Source organism: Centruroides vittatus, unplaced genomic scaffold (assembly GCF_030686945.1).
Source record: "Centruroides vittatus isolate TY-2023 unplaced genomic scaffold, ASM3068694v2 contig_391, whole genome shotgun sequence".
NCBI classification, from domain to species: domain Eukaryota; kingdom Metazoa; phylum Arthropoda; class Arachnida; order Scorpiones; family Buthidae; genus Centruroides; species Centruroides vittatus.
Genome location: NW_027122207.1, coordinates 3893597 through 3916212, shown reverse-complemented (window position 1 = coordinate 3916212; position 22616 = coordinate 3893597). Strand labels below are relative to the sequence as shown.

The window sequence follows — 22616 nt, the reverse complement described above, 5'->3', positions numbered from 1 at the left end:
TATATACATACATACATACAAGAAAGACATTGGAGCATTTAGCCGGCAGAAAAGAAGATAAAGGAAAGGGAGGGGAAAAAAGAGTAAGAGGAGATAGACAGTAGAGAAAGGTAGGATCCCTCTGAACGGTGTACAAATGGCTACAGTACCCTCTATGTTTGATGTTGGCATGCAGTTTTTATGCTGCAAGACTGTATAAGGGTCTAAAAAAAACCCAAGTGTAGCGAACACCAATAATTGAGTGCCGCCACGAATAGCTAAGTGCAGAAGTTAGTGCCAAATGGCTGTTGGTAGGAAGACTTATATCTACTTAATACTAATAAAACTGAACACAATCATGAATCTTAATACTACTTAACAGCTAGACCAGTGTTCCGCAAACTTTTTGTGTTCAAGGTACACCTACCAAATCAAGAAATTTTAGAGGTACACCAAAGGAAAAACCAATGTTTATTTACTATTTATTTATTATAAAAATCAGTACAATGTTTAATGAGAAATGTGAGCCTGCTTAACTGAGCACAGGCGATCAAAATTTGGAACAATTGTTGATAAGGCTGCTCTCATCTCTTGGTCGATTGTCCTCAGGCATTCTCTTTTTCTTGATTTAATCGTAGTGAGAGTTGAAAACCCCAATTCGCATAAGTAGGTCGTGGCAAATGGTAAGAGAATTACAATAGCACGCTTTGAAAGCAGTGGATACTCATTTTTTATATGCAGCCAAAAATGTGCTAGCTCTGTTTCGGAAAATTTTAGTTTTAATGTCCAATCAGTTTTTAGCTCCATGAATTCTTCCTGCTTGTTTATTGGTAGGTGGAAATGCTATCTGAAAATGGATTTTGTACCCAGTCCATAAGTTGCAGGTCACACTTAGGAAAACAAGAGTTCATTTTTTCTCCTAATAGTTCCAAGTGTTTCACTATCAAAGCCTGCACTTTTTTCTGAATCGGCAGCCATGACATTTGGGAACATTTCATTACTACCATTAGTAGCGTGGCTGATCCATAACACCAACTTAGCACAAAATCTTTCAATCTTGTCCGATAACATTAAAATATTAGAATTCCTGCCTTGCAGTTTTTTGTTGAGCTCATTTAAATTGGCGAATATATCCGCCAGATATGCAAGTTTTGCTGCCCATTCTTCCCTTTTAAACAGAAAAGTAAAATCTGAACCCTAGGCCTCTAAAAACATCTGGGTCTCATGTTTTAGCTTGTAAATTCGAGAAAGCACTTTTCCTCGAGAAAGCCATCGTACTTCTGTATGAAACAGAAGTGACTGATGATTTGCTCCCATTTCCTGACACACTGCATTAAACAGACGAGAGTTCAGCAGTCGTGACTTGATGTAATTGACAATTTTGACAACTTCTTGTAGGACAGACAACAATTCATCAGGCAGAGACTTTGCCATCAGTTCTTCCCTGTGTAAAAAGCAATGTACATCTTTAATATTAGGGTTTTTTTTCAGAAGCCCTGGTTATAAATTCCCTAATTTTTCCTGTCATAGTTGCTGTTCCGTCCGTGCAAATGCTTATGCAGTTCTGCCATTCCAAATTATACTCACTGAAGTGCTGGTCTGTTACTTTGAATATTTCTTCTGCAGTGATATAACCAGGTAGTGGCAGACAAAATAAAAAGTCCTCTTTTATTTCATATTCGTCAGTGTACCTCACATTTGATACAAGATGTGCGTGACCACTGATATCAGTAGCCTCGTCGACTTGTAGCGCAAAAACTCCACTAAGCCTTAATTTTTCAATTAACGTTGATTGAATGTTGCTAGAAATATCATTAATTCAACGTGAGATTGTATCTGCTGACGCAGGTATTTTTTCGATTTCCTTAGCGGCTTCTTGGCTAATCATAATCTTGACAACTTCTTTGCAGACAGATAAAATTAAAGTTTCAGCAAGAGAATGAGGCTTCTTGGATTTAACAAGTATATTAGTGATCACGTAGCTTGCTTTCTGCGCTTTGTCTGATGTTTTGAAAGACGAACTCATAAGAGTTACCTGTTTCTTAGACTGGTCTTTCAAATGTTGAAAAAAGGCTTTGTCTTTTTGAACACTGATGAGTGTTTAGTAGTTAAATGTTGTAAAAGTTTACTGGGCACCATTGAATTATTACCCAAAGTTTCTCCATTTTGGGATTGGGCATGATTCGTCTCCGCAATATATAAAGCCATAGCGTGCATAGCTCTCATCATATTTTCGATAACAAGCTTAGGTTTTTACTTCGTTGACTCTGCTTCTTGGGAATCATTAGTTTCACTTGACAAACTTGCGGTACGTTTAAGGAATTTATATACACATACATATATACACCATTATATACACATACATGTATTAGGGTCTATTTATTTGTAATAAAAAAAAGTCAATTACGTTCACAACAAAACATTCACAAACTAGCGGCTAGTTACTGGCGAAAAGCGATTTGTTTCAGTTTACAAAAGCGTGTGACAACGATGACTAAGCGGGACACAGCGTTACAATATCACATTGACACGCGCATGCGTGCGGCGCACGAGTGGGCTGTCCCGCTCCTCGTGCAACGAAGTGCTTCGCTCGCATAACTTTCAGCTATGTGTAGGTGCATTATCTTCACAAAACTTGACATTTTTCCCCGGCACACCAACTATTGACTACGGTACACCAGTGTGCCGCAGCACACACTTTGTGAAACACTGAACTAGACAGACAGTGCGAAAAGGAAACAAACACAATGACAAACTAGACAAGACAAACGGACTGACAGAGACAAAAGGCAAGACCTCAAATTTCTTTCTTTTTTTTTTTTTTTTTAACATTAACGTACTAACTAACTAAACTAACCTACCATAACCTAGAATGAACCTAACCAGACGACTAAAGCTAACAAACCCTAACCTATCATATCCTAACCAGAAATCAAGAATCTCTAATCTAACTTACAACTAGGACTAACTGAAAAAGAAGACAGAAAAAATAATTAAAATACAAAGTTAAATGCAGCTATAAACTGACAGTTGAAACAAAGCAAGGAAAAGCTAATTGCCATTCGTGCCCCTGGAGTGAGTGCTCTCAAGAGCCCCACTAACGGATATAAATGCGAGTAGATGATGGAACATTGTAAAATATATAGAGTTTAAAATTGATGCAATAAGAAACCTTACATTTTAAGCTATCAGAAAAATTAAATAAATATTCCTAATAAAAGAACTAGAATACACAAGTAGTATTAAATTGATAGAGAGAAAATGCTCAATAGATTTTTCAAATGTTGCTTACATTATATTTCTTGAAACAAGGTTACAAAATTCAGGTAAACAGTGATAATCGTTTTTAATCAATAGAGATGTATAGCCAGGCCTTAGACTATCTCAACAAATTCAAGCAGTTTTACATCAGTAGAAAAGATACAGACAGTAAAAAGTTAACATAAAATGTAAATAAGTGTAATGAGAAGCAGATTGCTAGTCAGTTGTAAAAAACACAAATGTAACTAAATTTAAAAACCAATAATACTAACCCTCATATGGTATTTCATTACTTACTGTAAAGTTTCATATTACTACAGCAAAATCTTACTAAGTTGGACATCTGTGGTGAGGATTCAAAGTGTCCAAGTCAGTGAGGTGTCCAGGTTAGAGAGATGAGTGTTCCTACACATTTACATGTATTCTACACTTACTGCACCTGTTTTGCTAAATATAATGAACAAAAGCATCAGTTTTTAATCTTATCACAAAATTTAATGCTGGAAATGCATGTTAATATAATACTGTAAATGTTAGTTCAATAAAGTATCATTATACCAGCTGTAATGTATGAATTGTAATGTCTTGTCTACATATACTGTACATAATGTTAATTATACCAATATGACCTTCCATAGAAATATACTGATATTATGCAATTGAGTACATTATTTAAAATCAAATTAACATCTGGAAAAACAGTCTGTTTTGATTCTGCAATCAATGAAGACATACTTAAAAATATTCATTTGTACAGTAAACATGTGTTTGTTTTTTACAGAAAACTATTCTGTTACATGAGATTGATGAAGATGTGTTATTCTGGACTTTTTCAGTTCTTTTTGTATTTTCCCCTAATCCCAAACACTTTCTTTACAACATCAGGTTGACAATATGCAAATGCATAACATTCAAGTTCTGTAATATGTATGGTTGCAGACTGATGGTTTAGTGCTTTCTGTTTCACTATTACTGGTTCCACAACATCTGATACATCACTTTAAGCAACATCACCATTTCTACATGTTTTTGCAACAATATTTTTGAGAATACTCTCTGAATCATCTGGAACACTCATGAACTTCTAACATATTATTGATATATCAGATTTCTGGGCTTTACAGGTTAAGTGATCTTGTACTGTAATAGCTCATATCTTCTATAATGTAGCTTTCTATGTATGAACAATTACACAGATGCCATAATCTTATTGTTGAACCTCTTTTCTTCCAAAACCCTTCACTTACAATAACAATCATCATCACATGCTATCTATTGGCCAAGCAAACATACTTTAATATGTCACTAGGTGTCATTTAGTGTCCAACTTGGAGTTGCCACCAAGTAAATGTCTAACAGAGGTGCAAAGATATGACAATAATAGTAAATAATGTCCAAGATATCGGATAGTGAGGTGTCCAAGTTAGAGAGGTAGGAATACATTATAATGTGTATACTTTTGTGTGGTACAAGGGAAAAGTGTCCAAGTCAGTGGGGTTTCCAACTTTTGAGGTTTTACTGTATTATTATTACTTTGTATGGTATGTGTATTATATGTTTGTAAATAAAAAATAGTTTATCTTTAAATGAAACACCCTTGTGAAAATATAGCCTAATTTTCACAAAACCTCTCGAGTGGACACCTTTCTATAACTAACAATTCTTTTGTCCCACAAATATCCATTATAGAGAAGTATAACTATAATATATTTTTAATTCTTATCGAGATTCAAAACACTTTTTATCCTAAAAACATTGTTTAATAAATGTAATTTTAAATTTTTATTGCATAGTTATTCACTAAATATTAATAATAGCCTAATTTATTTTATAATTTGTAAGCTATATTACTTGTGTGTTTTTCAATAATCAATATTATGTTTTATTTAATTTTAAAACAATTAAATACAATAATCCCGACTAACTTGGATTAATAAGGGGTGAAGTTTGTCTGAATTTATGAAAGTCAAAGTTAGCAGGGTTTTTCCCCAATGAAAATGAAAACAAGATGGATATACAGTACAGTAATTTATTACAGTCAACTCTATACAGAGGTTTTGCTGAGTTTTATACTGCTGAATTTACTATTACAAGAAATGTACTAAAAATTTTTATGACAGTACAGTATACAGCAATATATTCTTTTATATTGTGCATTATATTACTGACTAGAGTAATGCACAGTATCACAAAGATATGTAGATATCAAAAATACTTGATAATTATAATTTTTCTGTTGCCAAGAAATTTTAATTACTGTATAATTTTTCAAAAGAAATTATTTATGTTATGTGAGGTCTAAGTTGGCAAGAGTTTATTGTATTAATAGTTAATTTAATATATATATATATATATTTGTTTTTAAATATATTAGTAAAAAACAGCAAACTTATTTATTTGTTTATTTATATATTTATTTTTTATTCATTGTACTTTATACAGTAAGACCCCGCTTAACGCTGTTTTGGTATTACGTGGTAGTATTGAAATTACCCAAGATCGCACGCAGTGTTGGGATCAAGGCGTAATATCAAATTTTAAAGCTTATTATCTGCGGCAGACATTCTGACAACTAATTAATAAAACAGATGGAGCAGATAAACAATCCATTGGAGATTTTTGGAAAAACTAGAATATCATGGATGCTGTAGACAACATCAATCTTTCCTGGAATGAGGTGACCGAGAAATGTTTGAAAGGAGTATGGAAGAATGTATGGCCGGAGCTAAGCAAGGATGTTGACACAAGAGAATCCATTGTTGATGTCGACGAAATTGTCAAGCTAGCTAATGAAACAGGGTTGGATAATATAAATGTGCAGAATATTGAAGAATTATTGCAAGTTACAACTGGAGAAAGTTTTTCCAACGACAATCTAAAAGAATTAGTAGAACAACAGGTGCATGAAGATAACGAAATTAGCGTTTCTGAAGATGAGGAACAAAAGGAACTTTCAACGGATTTTCTAAAAAAAGTTTAGCCACTACAACAGAAATTTTGGATCAGTTTATACAAAATGATTTCAATTTTGATAGAAGTTCAAAAGCAAGACAAAGTGTCATGGATGCGATGTCTTGCTATTGACAACTACTAGCTGAACGAAACAGGAAAAGGCAAACAACGTTAGATGACTTCTTCACAAAGAAACAAAAAATGTCAAATGAGGAAGAACTTTCCTCATCACAAACATAACTTCTTTATTCAAACTTTTTTTTTATTTTCATGAATGTTTTATAAATAAATTACGATATTAGCAACAAATAAGTTTATAATTAATGTAATAAAAAAGTATTTAACAATAAATGTTACAAAATAAAACAAAAAAAAACTGATAAATTTTCTTATTCTCTGTTCTGTTTCACGTATCCCCCTTATTTATGTGTTAAGATGACCCCGTTTAACGCTGTTTTGTTTAGCGCTCTGTCATCTAGGAACGCATCCCCCGCATTAAGCGGGGTCTTACTGTATTATTATTACTATTATTCTTTATTTTAATTTTTATTAAAAATATAAAATATATTCATTAGCCTCCATACCATGTGATGCTTCCTGTTCTTGAAGAAGCACAAACAACAAAGACAAGATTCTGCTGGAAGCAAACAGATTCTGCTCGGAAAAATAAAAATGTTTGGGCTATTGATTCAGTTACTTTACTACCATGGTTACCGTCATTAATTACACATGTTGTACAATTTAAATTAAATTTAAATTGTGGAGAAAATTCATCAGAAAACAGGTATTTTATAAAATTGTACTGATTTTTCATAAGTTTTCATATATCCAGATTGAACTCACTCTAGATTGTTGAAGATTTTGCAGGGTCTTTGCCCTCATTACTTCAAAATTAATGATGGCAAGGACCATGCATAATGTGTATGAGTAAAGAAAAGAAGAAGGAATGATTTTATTATGGAAGTAGAAAAAAATAACAATTGGAATATTGAAATATTGTGTAAATATCAAAAAAGTGTTTGTGCTTCGTTTGACTTGTTTGAAAGAAAGCCCACTGAGGATGGAAATATTGCAATTTCCAAAATGCAGTAAGAATAAATAACAGAAAAGTTTTATTCTCTATGAATAATAAATATAAAATCAAATAATTATAACTTGTGGATTGTATAACATTATATTATTATTTTATGCAATACTGAATCTAATCATATTTATAGAGAAGTTTTTAATAGGTTCCTATTGGTTTGATTTAAATTATTTTGAAATCTGACAGATTTTATTACTAGATTATGTTCTAGCTGATTAGAAATTAATTACTAACAAGTTTGGCAAAAAAATATTATATTATTATAAGATAATATCATTAATTGAATAATGATTAATTTTGAAAAATCCAAAAAACTTTGGCTAAGAGACTTGTACTTATAGCTCTTCATATGAATTGAAAATATTACTAATTAGATATTTGATTACAGGATTGAAATTTGAGTCTTTGTTTTTATGTGTTTGAAACTTGTTCTGAGCTCAATTTTCCCCAGATGTTTCAAAATTAATAAAATACAATTAATTATTTAAATACTTTTTGTGATAGAAAACGGCAGGGTAATAGTAATATTATCTATCTCAAGCATTGAATTCATTAATAACTTCTAATCATCTAAAATCTATTACAATAATAAAATTCAATAGTTTTTTTTATACAGTTTTGTCTAGCTGTATCAAAAACTGAACTTGATTTCTAGTTATTACTGTTAATTTGTTAGATCGTTATATTTAAAGAATTGATATACACACTCACTAATCTGAATCTGTGCTTATTTGAACACTTAATCTAAATCAATTTTGTTCTTTTTTCTGTTAAATTTTCCAGCCAAAAACAAAAAAACATGATAAATTTACAAAAATAATATGTACTGTGAGATTATATAAAGTACAAACGAGTCAACACGAAAAACTTTAGTGATTTCTTCGATGGGACAAAATGATAACAAGTGTGCTTGATAGAGCAGACGCTTAGAAGAGGGAATCCATTTATCTCAGTAAGGACTAGACAAAGATAACTATCCAAATTAACAAGATAACCCTTTAATTTTTCTTGGAACATACAGTACTATGCATTTTAAGTTGGATATTTGTACTAGTTATAATGTGAAAATTTTAAATATATAAATTTTTTGTTTTTAGTCCTTTTTGAGTTACTTTTATATATTTTTGTAACCTTGATAATTTAAATTTTTCATTAATCTGAACAACCCTGCGTAATAAGTAGTTTAGATTAGCAAGTGTGCACTGTATTCTTGTCTTAAGTTATATTTAATTTTTATTAATTAATCGGTTATTTATTATATGACTTATATTTAAAATATATTTTAATCTATTTTTTAAAATTTTAGTGTTGCTATTGAGTTTTCATCTGATCATGGCCATAATTGGTATTCTCTTCACGAGCTATGTTTACCTCCTAGTTGTAATGGAAGTCATTCTGCATTGAAATCACAATTTTTTTCTTCTGAATATCAAGGGTTAGTTTGTTCTTATGTTTTTCAATTTATAATTTTAATTTTTAGAATATTTTTGGAAAAATTTATGTATAGTTGTAAATTGTAATAAAATGGTTTATAACTACAGATGTAAATTAAGATAACAGCTATTCTATTATTATTTTATGGTAATTGTAAACTTAAATTTAAACCAACTTTAAATTACTGGAAATTAGACTTAATATGAAAATTATCACCTTTAATTGTCCAGCACAAATGTTTTAACAAAAATAAAAACGTTTTCGATCGTTTTCAACGGTCATCTTCAGTTACAACTCAAATTAAAAAAAGAACGATAAAATAGAATTAAATACGAAAATAATATAAATGCGCATGCGCAACTATAAATATATCGCGCATGATGCCTAATATACAGAATAAATGGATAAAATTATGTAAACAAAAATACGTGGCCGCATCTCTTGTATGTTGTTATTGTTTATCTTTATAAAACGATTTCCATGAAAGAAGGGTTAATTTTAATACTAGGCAATTCTTGGCAACCATAAGCAAAGCGCGCCAATGGTTGCAAAGTAATAATGTGGTACTCATGAAAGCAGATAAATCGAAAGGAATAGTACTTACCAAACGGGATACGTATAACAAGAAAATACTAGAATACATCGAGAACACTGATTGCCAGCTAGCACCCTGCAACTACTTGGAGTCATCACAACGGAGAGTCAAAAGATTCACAGCAACCCCATTAGCACGCCTGTTGAATATGCAGAAAGCCACAGTCCTTGCTCCAAAGGCACCAAGAATATTTGCATTTGGGAAAACTCATAAACCGGGTTGCCAAATACGACCAGTTATAGAAAAATGTAATTCTCCGACGTTTCGCATCGAAAAGCAATTAGTAAGATTTATTCGTTCTAAAGAACAAAATCACCCTTTTACTATCACCAACTCGCTACAATTGATAGAGAAGCTCAAAAACATTGCTCTAAAGGATGATGAGTACATGACTGTTATGGATTACGAATCGTTATATCCCTCCATAAAATTACCCCCATGTTTCTGTGCGTTAAGGGATTTCCTTTTTAAAAACATCGAGAATTCATACAAAATGATATTATTCTATACACTAGATACATAGACGATATATTCATTCTATGGAATAATAAGCACAACACTCAACGATTCCTAAATGATATCAATGATAACCCTTATGGTTTAACTTTACAACTGGACCAGGAGAGCTATAATAATGTTCATTTCTTCGATATTAATATCACCTGCGGGGAAGGGGAAATCAAGACGAACATTTACCGGAAACCGGGTCTAAATACTATCATCATCCCGAATCAATCGGTGGATCCCAGGCATATTAAGTATGCGGCGTTCCGATCTTGGATCAAGCGTGCCTATACTCATTGCACAAACATATGTGATACCTATAAAGAATTGGATTACATACTCGAAATAGCAACACAACAAGGTTACCAGAGAAATATAGTAGAAAAACTTATCACAACGTTCCAGAATCGAAGTAATCACTCTCCCGCGGATAACGGTAAACAGAAGATGGTAATCAATTATTATCCCTTCTTGAACAAAATGATAAACGAAATTGCTAAGGCCAATAATATACGTATCGTTTACCGACGTAATCCGACAGTTTACAAATTGTTAAGGAATGACAAGAAGAGAGAAGATCGGAACTCTTTAACGGGGGTTTACTCCATACCAATAAAGGACCAACGATTTAATTCGGATATTGTTTATGTGGGAGCTACTTTACGGCACTTAGAGCAAAGAATCAAAGAACACCAGTACTCGATTAATAAGAATCTGGACAGTACGGTTCTAGCTTCATACGCCAAGCAACAAGATATTGAGGTATTGTGGGACCAAGCTTCCGTCATCAAGCCGACGAACAATAGACATACAATCAAACATCTAGAAAAGCTAGAAATATATAAAGCCCAAGAAAAAACGGGATGTATCAATCATAGAGACGCGGATTCTTTATCAACCGCATGGAAATCGTTTTATAAAGATAAACAATAACAACATACAAGAGATGCGGCCACGTATTTTTGTTTACATAATTTTATTCATTTATTCTGTATATTAGGCATCATGCGCGATATATTTATAGTTGCGCATGCACATTTATATTATTTTCGTATTTAATTCTATTTTATCGTTCTTTTTTTAATTTGAGTTGTAACTGAAGATGACCGTTGAAAACGATCGAAAACGTTTTTATTTTTGTTAAAACATTTGTGCTGGACAATTAAAGGTGATAATTTTCATATTAACTTAAATTTAAAGTTATTCTGATATCATGATTGTTCTAAATTAATTAATTTGTTGTTTCATGACTGTATTATAGTGTTATTTTCATCAATATTTATACATAGTGCTCTTTTTCTAAAAACAATTGCTTCCAGTACATATATATGATGACTAAAAGTAAAGTTTACATTATTAAATCCTTTACCATTAGACATGGCTTTATCTGACATTTTTGCAAAAATATTTTTTCAAAAATCCATACTCAGAACAATTTTCTTTACTAATTTTCAGTCAATAGTCGATTACTGTTTACCTGTCTGGGCAATGACTGCCCCTTATTTGCTTCAAAAAATACAATCTGAATTAGATAAAGTTTATTTCCTGATACATACATTTTGCAATCTACCCTTTACTGATAACCACAATGTGGAAAGAGTTCGCCTTGGTCTTTCTAATCTTTCTGATCACTTTAAATATTTTGATCGTATTCTCTGCTTTAAATACTTCAATGGTCTAATTTCAAACTACTGGTTAGGTCTCCACATTCCAACTGTAAGTACCTGCAATACATCTTGCTTCTTCATCATGTATTTTTGCTTTTCTCTTTCACAAAGATTTTTTTTTTTTACCATATAGCATCTCATATATAGCCTGTGGAACCATACCTATAACGTGATTTTAATTCTTTTTAAAATAAGTGTAAATCTATTTTGTATTATACATAATATAACTTTTGTTTTGCTATGATTTTAGTTTTCAGTATGACTTTTATAATTTGTTATTATTTTATTGGGAATCTTTTATTTTTTGTTATCTGGGGGGTGGAATGCAATCATCTTCTGACATTTCCAATTGTACTAAAATAAATAAATAAATAAATGCACATGAATCTGTAAAGAAGAATAACCAAACGAATATTAGGCAAGCAGCATTGGACATGCACGCTGCTGCACACAACCTTTTTGGCATGGTGCTCGCACTGAGAAGTTCAGGGCCAATAGTAATACCCACTTACGCTGATGTTATTAAACAGGATCCATGGAAGGGAAGTGGATCTATGAATCTAATTACTGAACTGGTGTCAGGAAAGGAAAGTGCGGGAAAACACCCCAAGCTTATAATATTTCCAAACACAACTTCAGAAGGGAAACAACTGTGTCCAGTGGAAGTCATGAATGCACTGCAAAAGAATGAATCTGACAAGAGATGAAGAGTATAACGCCTTTCCCAAGTAGATCACTGAAAATAAGGGTACAAATGGAGTAAGATTTCAATATACTAAAGCAGGCAACTGACACTCAGCTAGCCATAAAGGAAAAAGTGAAAATCATCAGACCCTTGAAGCAAAGACCAAGGGTCTTTGCTTCAAGGGTCTGATGATTTTCTTAATGTACCAAGAAAAGACAACTGGGAGGAAGTAGTGAAAAAATATATGACCAAAAAAAAGGGTTAAGGGAAAAGGTGTCCAGAGAGGCATACGGCTCAGAGGTAGAATTCAAATGAATTCTACCTCTGAGCCGTATCACAAAAAAATCGGGAGGACAGACAACACATTGTCCTGAGTGTAACCCCAATGATTAAGACCACACTGATAAACCTAAAAAGGCTCCACTATGATAGGAACACTCTGATAGTTGATGATTTCATCCCTATAACATGGTGCTTCAGATGCACTGGCTTCGGGCATGTGGCAAGCACTGTGACTCAAGGGAGAGGTGCAGTCACTTTACCAGAAAACATAAATACAAAGAATGCCCAAATCTAGAAGAAGCAAAGGGCATAAACTGCACAAAAGCTAACAAAAAGCTATCAGAGGGGAAAGGTCATGATGCAAGGCATAATGCATTTGCAAATAGTTGCCCAGTTTTAAAAAGCTACAAAAAGTTAATTGTAAAACAGACAACATATGAATAGCTCAGCAAAACTAATTATCAATTTTAATTCGGAACAACCAACAAAAATGGAAGAACAAACTGATAAAATCAGAATACTGCAGATAAATACACAGAGAGGGAAAGCAGCTACCTCATTAGTTATTAAAATGGCCAACAATGTAAATGCAAACATCATCTTAATTCAGGAGCTGTACACTGTTAACAGATCAATTGTCTGTCTCAGTAACTGGCAAGTGTACAGCAATAGCCAGGAAAACAAACCCAAAAATGGAGTCATTCTCTGAAATACAAATATTAACGCAGCAATGATAATCAAACTTAGCTCAGTTATCATTGCTGTGTCTGGTGTTGATAAACCAAGAACCTCCTCTATACATTATAAGTGTCTACTTTGCACCTGAGGGCGGAAATTAACACTGAATTGGATAACTGGCAAGTCTACATGGATGGGGCAAAGAACAACTTGGGCATCGGAGCTGATGTGGTAATCTACAATGATAAACATCAAATAATTCACTAACAATCATATAAACTGGATGCCCACTGCACAAACAATCAGGCAGAGCTGTGGGCAATGCTCCAGGCTCTCCATACTGTACACAAAATGTGCGAAAGAATCAACAGCAACATACTCTGTTTTACAGACAGCAGGTACATCCTCCACACAATAAAAAATACAGGGAAAACGACTGAGACAGGGATTATGTTGAGGGAGTTAGCCAAAAATATTGTGGAAAGGAAACATACCGAGTTTCATTGGGTGCCTGGCCACTCAAACAACAAAGGAAATGACTGTGCAGATGAATTAGCCAGGAATGCAGTGGCCAAGGAACATGTGTACCACCTTCAGCAGAATCCCTCTGCAGCACATACAAAACCACAAACAGAAGGCAATCAAGGAAGAATGGCAAAGGGATTGGTCAAACTCATTAATGAGGAGGCTTGCCCACAGCTTTATTCCATCTATCAGACAATAGCAGTGCATGTCATACTTCACGCCAAATTATAAAATAACGCAATGTTTAACTGGGCATGGGGACTTCCCACATTATCTGCACTGGTTCAAAAAAGTGGACAGTGAGCAATGTGACTATGATAATATGTCAACAGGGACGCACATCACGTCCTATTCCATTGCCCAAAATATGATTATCAGCGTAGTCCTCTTTACGCATACTGCATTCAGCAGGGATTATCTTGGCCACCAAACCCAAGTGATTTATGCAACAAAAAGGAATTGTTCATGCAATGGCCATGTTCATAAGCAGTATAGCTCTTTGCTAACAAGGCCTAATCTCTATTAGGCACAAGGACTAAAGCGAAGTATAGCCAACCGCCAACCATCAGCCAGTAGACAACATGCCGACGAACTACCAGAAGACAGCACGGCAAATCAACCAGTAGACAACACACCATCAAACAATCAAGATGACAACACGACAACAATAAGAAGGAGACACACGAAAGAGAAGATGACAATATGGCAATGAAGAAGAAAATTGGAACCACCAACATCCAGGGGCTTCAACATAAGCCAGAATGGCCATCTGTATACTCTATGCAAATATTGTATTTTCAAAATAAAACTAGTTAAATAAATGCAATGCAGGGTTTCCAGGAGAACCCACCCTCCCTATCTCAACTATCCTTACAACTTCCCTTCCATTACAATTTCTCTTTTTATCCTACCTCCTCCTCTCAACCCTACCTCTCCTAATCCTATCTCTCTTTTTTCCTCTCTATTATAGACTAAGTGTAATGACAGTCTACTCTCACCTTTATACACGAATAACTAAAAAGAATTATATAATTTGATATTGTTAAATGCCCGATGAAGAATATTTTCAATCAAAAATATTTGCAAATATTAAAGATTTTAAATAAATTTTTTTTTGTGATGCTTTGATGCTTTTTTTGTACATTTTGTTAGTCTGTTGTGTCATGCTCAAAAAACTTATGCTTTTAACAACAGTTTATCAAGACAAAAACTTAAAATTTTACAAATATACTATAAGTATAAAAGAAATGAGTTGCTTAACTTTCCTAGTAACAATATTTCAAAACTGCATGTAGAGCCATCTGTTATGATATTTTATTAAAAAACTTTTAATATAATTAATTATTACAAAATGGCAAAAAGCTTAATGTTAACAGTAGGGATAAGTTTCATAAAAAATTGTAAGTGATAATAACAAGTAAAGTCTTCATTAACATTGGCCCTACTCGAGATATGACACCTGACCCCCTATATCTCCCCACCCCCTCAACCTTTAATCACCAAGATTTAATAGCATCAATATTGTAATACACAAACTTCCATGTAAAATTTCAAAAATTTTCAACAAAAAGCACAAGAGTTATTCAGCTTCAAAAAGGGTGAACAGAATTGTACCACCATACACACTAACATCCACACATACAGAAAAATCCCTGAATTTTTTCAAATTTTTCGACATTTCATGGTCTCGAGTCCAAAAATGTAAAAATATTGGGGGGTCATTTTTTGACCAGTTGCCATACTTTCCCTCTGTTAGATATAAATAGCTAGGAAAATAATAAAAAGACTATTTGAATCAATATGTAAAGAGCTAGTATTGGTCTTTAACTCTTTAAGCTCTGAAAATTTTTTCTATTTATGTATTGTACTTGGAGACTAAAATTGTTTTTACCCCTCAGATTATAAGGAAAACTTGTATAGCAAAACCAGTCAAACAATTTTTCCATCAGCTGATTTCGTTTCAAATAAAAAAGGCCAATTTTGGCTGATTTCATGTTTAAAGAGTTAAGCTGGTTAGCTGAAACAGAAGCTGTTATAGAAGCTTCAAAGAATTGGTATGCCAGCATATGCATAGACAATGGAACTTTTATGAGGAGTATGCTGATGCTGTGAATTTTGCAACAATAGGCATTTTAATGAATACCACCTCCTTTCAGTCTGCTGATGGTAAAAAGATGAAAGATAAATGAAATTTTAAAAAAGAGCATATTTAAAATTCTAAAAACTAATATTTCCACAACACACCTGAGGCACTCTCATGACACACTTGTGTGTCACAGCACACAGGTTGGGAAATGCTGGCTTATAAAATGGACAACCGAATTTCAAGTATTGACAAGTATTGATGTCCTTATCATTTTATGTTATTAAATATCTTATTCCTGCTTTTCAATGCTACCTATCAGTAACATATCATTTAAAAAACCAAGACAATTTTATTAAATTTATAAAACATATTTTGCTAGTTGTGTATCTTTTAAACTTAATATCTGTTTTATGTATTTTAATTCATTATGTAAACAATTTTAATATACATACAGTTTTGTCATTATTGTTTGTATCATTACTACTTGTTATATTATTTACTATAGATAAGAATATATTAATATTAGAAAATTTTAGATTATAATAAAATTAGAAATAGAAAAATACTATAAAATATTTATGTGAGTGATATCAAGAAAGAGTTAATTCATAGAAAGTTTGAATTGATGTTTATTTGAATTTATGTTTGAATTTCCTATATTAAAGTATTTATATTTATTAATGCAATTTTAGATGGAAAATAATATCTCTTCCACTTCCATATCCTGCACTTGTTGATGGAGTGCGTTTGAAATTCTTACAGGATGGTGATTTTACTGAGTCGAATTGGGCAATTGATGATGGTAAGATTATTAGAAATTAAATTAATTTAATTTTAAGAAATATTTTTAAAAAGGTTGGCCCTTACACTCAGAATTTAAAAAAAATAAATACTTAGATTAATAATGATATTTGATGCTGATTCAAATATGATTTTCTGTTTGTTATTTTAGAATGAATTATTTTTATTTTTGTCAAAATTTACATTTCAAATCTTATGATAGAATCATATTTTATATTTTTCTGTAGGTTGGCAAAAATAATTTAAACAAACATGAAAAACATAAAATTATATTTATGTTACGTATTTATTAAAGAATCATTTGTGTGTTAAAATTATACACATAATTAATCAATTGCCAAATTTTTTTGCATGTTTGTCTTAATTAGATACTTATATTTTATGAAAAATATAACATAAATACAATTAGAAAAACTGTAGCAGTTTTTCTAATTGTATTTATGTTAATTATATTTTCTAGTTTCTAGATGTATTTATGTTATTTATGTTAATTAATTAATTATTTAATTAATAAAAAATTTTAAAAAACTTTGAAAATACAATAAATACACAATGACTATAATGTTTAACTGGCATGGCAAAATTGTAATATAAAATCTTTTATAAAAACAGTGAATATGGAAAAAATGCTAAAAGAATAATAAATAATTTTCCATATACATTTCCAAATTTTGGAAATTTGAAAAGGTATACAATGAAAAATGTTGGTATAATGAACATCAGTTTAATGAAATTTTCAGTATAATGAATTTATCTTGCATCCTCCACCAATTTCCTATTCATCTCAATGCAAAAATATTTGTTTAACAAATACCATTATAATCAAATTTTCAGTTTGATGTAATAAAAATTCTAGTCATTATGAAAGAATAGTTTAATTATAACAAAATCTGTAAATGCATAAATCATTCATTTTTAGTAAATATGTCAAACATTCTAGAAACACTAATTTTAATGTCTAGTTCAACTGGCAACACTAATTTTAATCCTTAGTTACAGTTTTGTTTTGATGGTATTACTCTAAAATTATTTTTTTCTAAGTTTACAAGAAAAAATGGAAAAAAATAAAAAATGAAAAGAGTTTTCTTTGGAAGTGAATAAAAAATATTAGATAACATGCAAAAAGGAATTAAACAAACACATGTGCCTGATGATCTACTGGAATGCTATGTCACAGTACTGGATTTTATTCAGAAAACTTACATTTAATTAAAACATTACATTTTACATTAAAACTTTATTCAGAAAACTGTATCATTATTTTAGTTGTTTGCTCATGATATTTTTTATAATTTCTATTACAGTATAAATTTTCATTCAGTATTTAATATAACTTACATTCTGAAAATGTGAAATTTGGTTCCATATAAATACTAACAAAAAAATTACATTTTTAAAAACTTTTACTTCAAATGTAATAAATTCATTTATTATGAATAAGTTTCTTTTATCCTTGTATTTTTGACTGTATTTTAATGTAATGAAATTTCCATAAAATGAAAATATTTCAACAGTTCCCACAATTTCATTATACTGACATTTCACTGTATTAGGGATAAATCAAGGAGATTTTGCTAAAACTGGCAATTGACAGACAAAAAATAGCAACAATAAAATGTATGAGACATCAACCAACATTCAGACGAACAAAAAACTAACCAAATGACATGTAGGCAATGAACATCAAAGGATATAAGACAATAAAATGACCATCAACTGTAAAAAACAGAAAACATGACAAATACTCAATTTCAATTCTTAGCATGCCAACAAAATAACACATTACCAATACAAAACTGATCACACCCTTTCTTCGAATAACAATCATGAAAATCATCCAATGGAATGCCAACAGTATAAGTAACAAAATTCAACAAATCAAAGACATGGTTACAATATGATATAACAACATTATGATGGAGTTGGCTCATCTATTCGAAAACAAGCAACATACTCGAATTCATACTTTTTCAACCACAGAATGGGCTGTTCAAACAGCAACCTAATTATGTACTATACATTAAGCACCACATACCAGCAACTCTCATTGAAACACAGACTGCCAACATGCAGGTTAACCAAAATGGATCATTACAGATATATTCCTACTAAAACGTATCAGAATTATAAATTTATATTTTCTTCCACAAGCCAGTATTTGCACTGCAAATCAAACTACCCTGGCACATTGCTTCAAAAATACATGGGAGGATGACCACCCACATTCAGGTCAGTGCAGACATAAAAGAAAGCTTTGCTTGAAGCCATCTTTCTGATTGGTCTGATTGGGTCTGATTGGCCAATTGAAAGTTGGTTCCTGAAAAACATTTAAATTGGGAAGATCAGCAAAAAAGGTGTAGAGGGTAAAGCTTAGAGCTGATAGCACTTAGATATCAGATACTTGGCAAGCCTGTTTAGGATAGAGAGAGATGTTACACTCCTCCAGAAAGAACGCTCAGGCATGGCTGAGATCTGAGATCAGACGAAAAATGCACACAGTCTATCCATGATTTACAAATCATCAAGGAGACATCTGATCCCCAATGATTTCAGTCTGCCCTTGATCATTAGTGTGTCAATTGGTACAGTGTGATGCCAGGATAAACTGTATATACTAAATTGAATATATACAGTTATATTTCCTATGAACCTACAGTACATTTTGAACATCTTGGGTTCTGCTTACTCAAGAAATCTGCTCGAGGAGACAGACAACCAGTGGCATGCTGTCCATGGAAACTGTGAAAGTGCCGCTTCCCTTGTATTTTCTAAAATATAAATACACATTGTGCGATTATTTTCATATTTTAATGTACTTTGAATTAATTAAAATTAATACTTTATTATAACCGCATTATTTATTTTATTACAAATTTATATACATGTGAAACTACCACCAACCAAAGCCGAACTTTCAGCTTTGGTTGGTGGTAGTTTTATATGTTACGGGTTGGCTGTTGTTGTTTGTTTATACACGTGAAAAACATTGATAAGATTTAAGCCTACTTCCAGGGGCAATCAGTTAATTGTGTGTCAGTCTGATGTGCAATTAACTGATTGCCCCTGGAAGCCAGCTTCTTACTGAAACACAGCTTCCCTATCATCAAATGTCATGGCATGTCACTGCAGAGAACAGAGGCAAACTTTCACTGTATTATCTTCTGAATTTCATGATGACTTGCTTTCCAACATTATATTTATTTATACGTGATGACTACTTATGCAAATAATATGTTTGAAAAATTAAAACCATTAAGATTTAATCAAGTAGCAGAAATATTTTTTAAATTGGTAAAATTATAAATTATAAAAAATTATAAGTTATCTGTGAGAATGGTTTGTTTAAGAAAATGTTGCTGACTTTAATGAAAAAGTTTATCTTCTTAGTATATTTAGTGATTTACATAAAGTTACATAAAGTTATATATGTTTCAGAGTATTGTGAAAAACTATTTATTTATTAATTTTTTAGTATACATTGGTGCTTGTCCAACTGCATGCAACAGACATGGAAAATGTACTTTAAATGGTTGCCAGTACGTAAGTTTAAAATATTTTATTTTTAATATTCAATATTTTCATTGAAATGTTATACTCTTATACTGTAAATTGATATTTGTATTGATTGCTTTATAAGGTCATACATTATAAACAAAGTGAAGCTTGAATAAGTGCTAAAGAAAAATCTTTAAAAGTTTGAAATAAAAGATAATTGAATTAATTTGATACTTAAATAGATTCCACTTGAATATAGAATAAAATAATGAAAATGATTCTAATGGAGATGAATTTACTTTTGGTGTAAATAATTTCTACTTAAATAAAATAATTGACACCTCAGTGTTGCGGCATTAGAAACAAGATTTTTAATTAAAACGTACTCACTAGTATTTTCAATAGCTTATAGCCACCATCCTCAGGTGAAAAAGAAATCAAATATAATTAATTTTTGAACATTTGGTTATCGAACAGACTTTTTCAAATTATGCAAGGCACCTGGATGGAATATAAAACAAATTGAAATCAAATTGAAATATTTTCAAAAAATTATAGAAGTATGTTGTATTTGACATCATATTTTCAAAAACCTTTTAAAATGCAATTTAGTAAACCATATATGGTTGTGAAATATGTGCAAATACAAAATTACAAATTAAATTGTTTGAATAAAGTTACCCACAGTTGTGGAATTTCTAAAGTCAGTGTATTGCACGGTGTTACTGCAGAAATATAAAGGTTCTCCTATATAAATACCTGTCTTCAATCATTGCACTGCTTAAGTGTTTTAGTGTGTGTCCAAAGTGGTAGATAACCCTGGTCTAGTACCTTTTTAGATAATTTGGTTTCTGGTCTGTTGTCTTTAATATTTTCTTGATGTTCCAAGATACAGGACTAGCATTCTAGTAGTAGCCCTAATGTAAATAATTTTCTCCCCTGATATTATGTGTTGTAATGGAATTTTGTACACCCCCAATTTTTCATGTGAGAGTGTCTATCATTACATAAAGCCATGCTTTCTAAAAAGACATGCTATTCTCAACGATATAGGGCCCAAAAATGGTATTGGGGTTGTACTATCCTTGTTGTGGAAGAAAGACTGTGGAAACAACTTTGTTTTTGACTTGGTTATAGAGATAGCAAAATTTGGAAAGAGAATAACCAGCATTGCGCACCGCTCTATTAATAAATTGTAATTCCTTGTTTATTAATGTTTGGGTGGATGGGAGAAGGAGCTCTCTGCTCCTAGTCATTTTCAGATTTACATCCTAAGAATCGTTCTAACAAGATCTAAGATTTACACTCTGAGATTACTCCACAGAATAATATTAGAATGTTAATAAGCAATCTTTAGGCATATACTTGAAAGTAGCTTATAAAACAAGCCAAAAATATTTCTTAATTTAAACATATGGAACCATAAAAGTATTTAATTTCTTTTGAATTAGAAAAATTTTTTCAGATTTAGTTTGACAAATATGTATATCTAAACATTAATGTATTTGTGTTTATATTTATCATATAGATTTTATGTCTTGAATTTGATATTCTATTTTAAAAAATTTATTTATCTAAGATGTGACATGGGTCATTCTGGAGAGTCTTGTCAAGATGCTGCTCTAGCATCACCTTCTGCCTTATCAGAAATGTTTCCATCTTCAACTTTAAAATCATCTAATATAAGAGAGGTTTGTACATAAAAACTTTTTGTAATTAATTAAATCTTTACATTTATATTTGACAAAATTATTATTGTCATTGTTTTAATCTTATTTAATATTCAGTTTTACAGTTAAAATATCAGATATGCAACTTTTATTATATAATTTTATTCTAAATATGTTTGATATTTTTTAAAAATAAAAATTCAGATAAATATAAATTATTTTTTTATAAATATTGGAAAGCTTTTTATTTATATTATTTATATATTGAATTATTTTTTATCAATATTATTTTTTTAATATATTTGTTCATTCATTAATTTAAATTAAGTTTACAAGGTATGATCAAAAAGTTGCAGTATAAATCATGTTTATACCACACTAAACAAAACAGCAATTGTTTGGATCACCATAATTAATCAGGCTATTTTTTAATACCATTAATAATTAGAAATTAAGTAATTTGGTATTGGAGGTAATAAGAGATTGTGCCTAACATCTACCTCTAATAACAAATTACTTAATTTCTAATTATTAATAGTAGTAAAAAATAGCCTAACTAATTATGGCAATCATTTGATGTAGTATTAATATATATAAATCATGTTTAATTGAACTTAAAAATGCTTACCTGGCATTACATTCAAAGTATGCCTCTTCAGCCTTTATACTATGCTTAAATTTTTTTTTCAATTGCCAAAGACAGCCTAGTAAGCAGATGCAGAAATTCATTTCAGCTTTTTTTTCAGTTTCTCTTCTGTTAATATTTTATTTTGTATCTCAAAATATCATCTCTTTAGTGCATAAGGCAAAAAAAAGAAAAAAGTCAGCTAGTGAGAAATTGGATGAATATGATAGTTATGAAATCACAGGAAGAGAATTACACACCAAAAATTCTTGAATGAGTAGAGTGGTGTG

The 22616-nt window shown here is 31.2% G+C and overlaps 1 protein-coding gene across 1 annotated transcript in view; it reads left to right on the top strand.

Moving 5' to 3' along the window:
- The window catches only part of LOC136975928 (reelin-like), a 203913-nt gene that overhangs the window by 27233 nt on the left and 154064 nt on the right, over positions 1-22616 (top strand). Inside the window, exons 7-11 of the mRNA XM_067271094.1 lie at positions 6768-6976; positions 8586-8714; positions 16428-16537; positions 20009-20072; positions 21611-21722. Of these exons, the coding sequence (XP_067127195.1) occupies positions 6768-6976; positions 8586-8714; positions 16428-16537; positions 20009-20072; positions 21611-21722 (624 nt within the window). The remainder of the gene's footprint in view (positions 1-6767; positions 6977-8585; positions 8715-16427; positions 16538-20008; positions 20073-21610; positions 21723-22616) is intronic.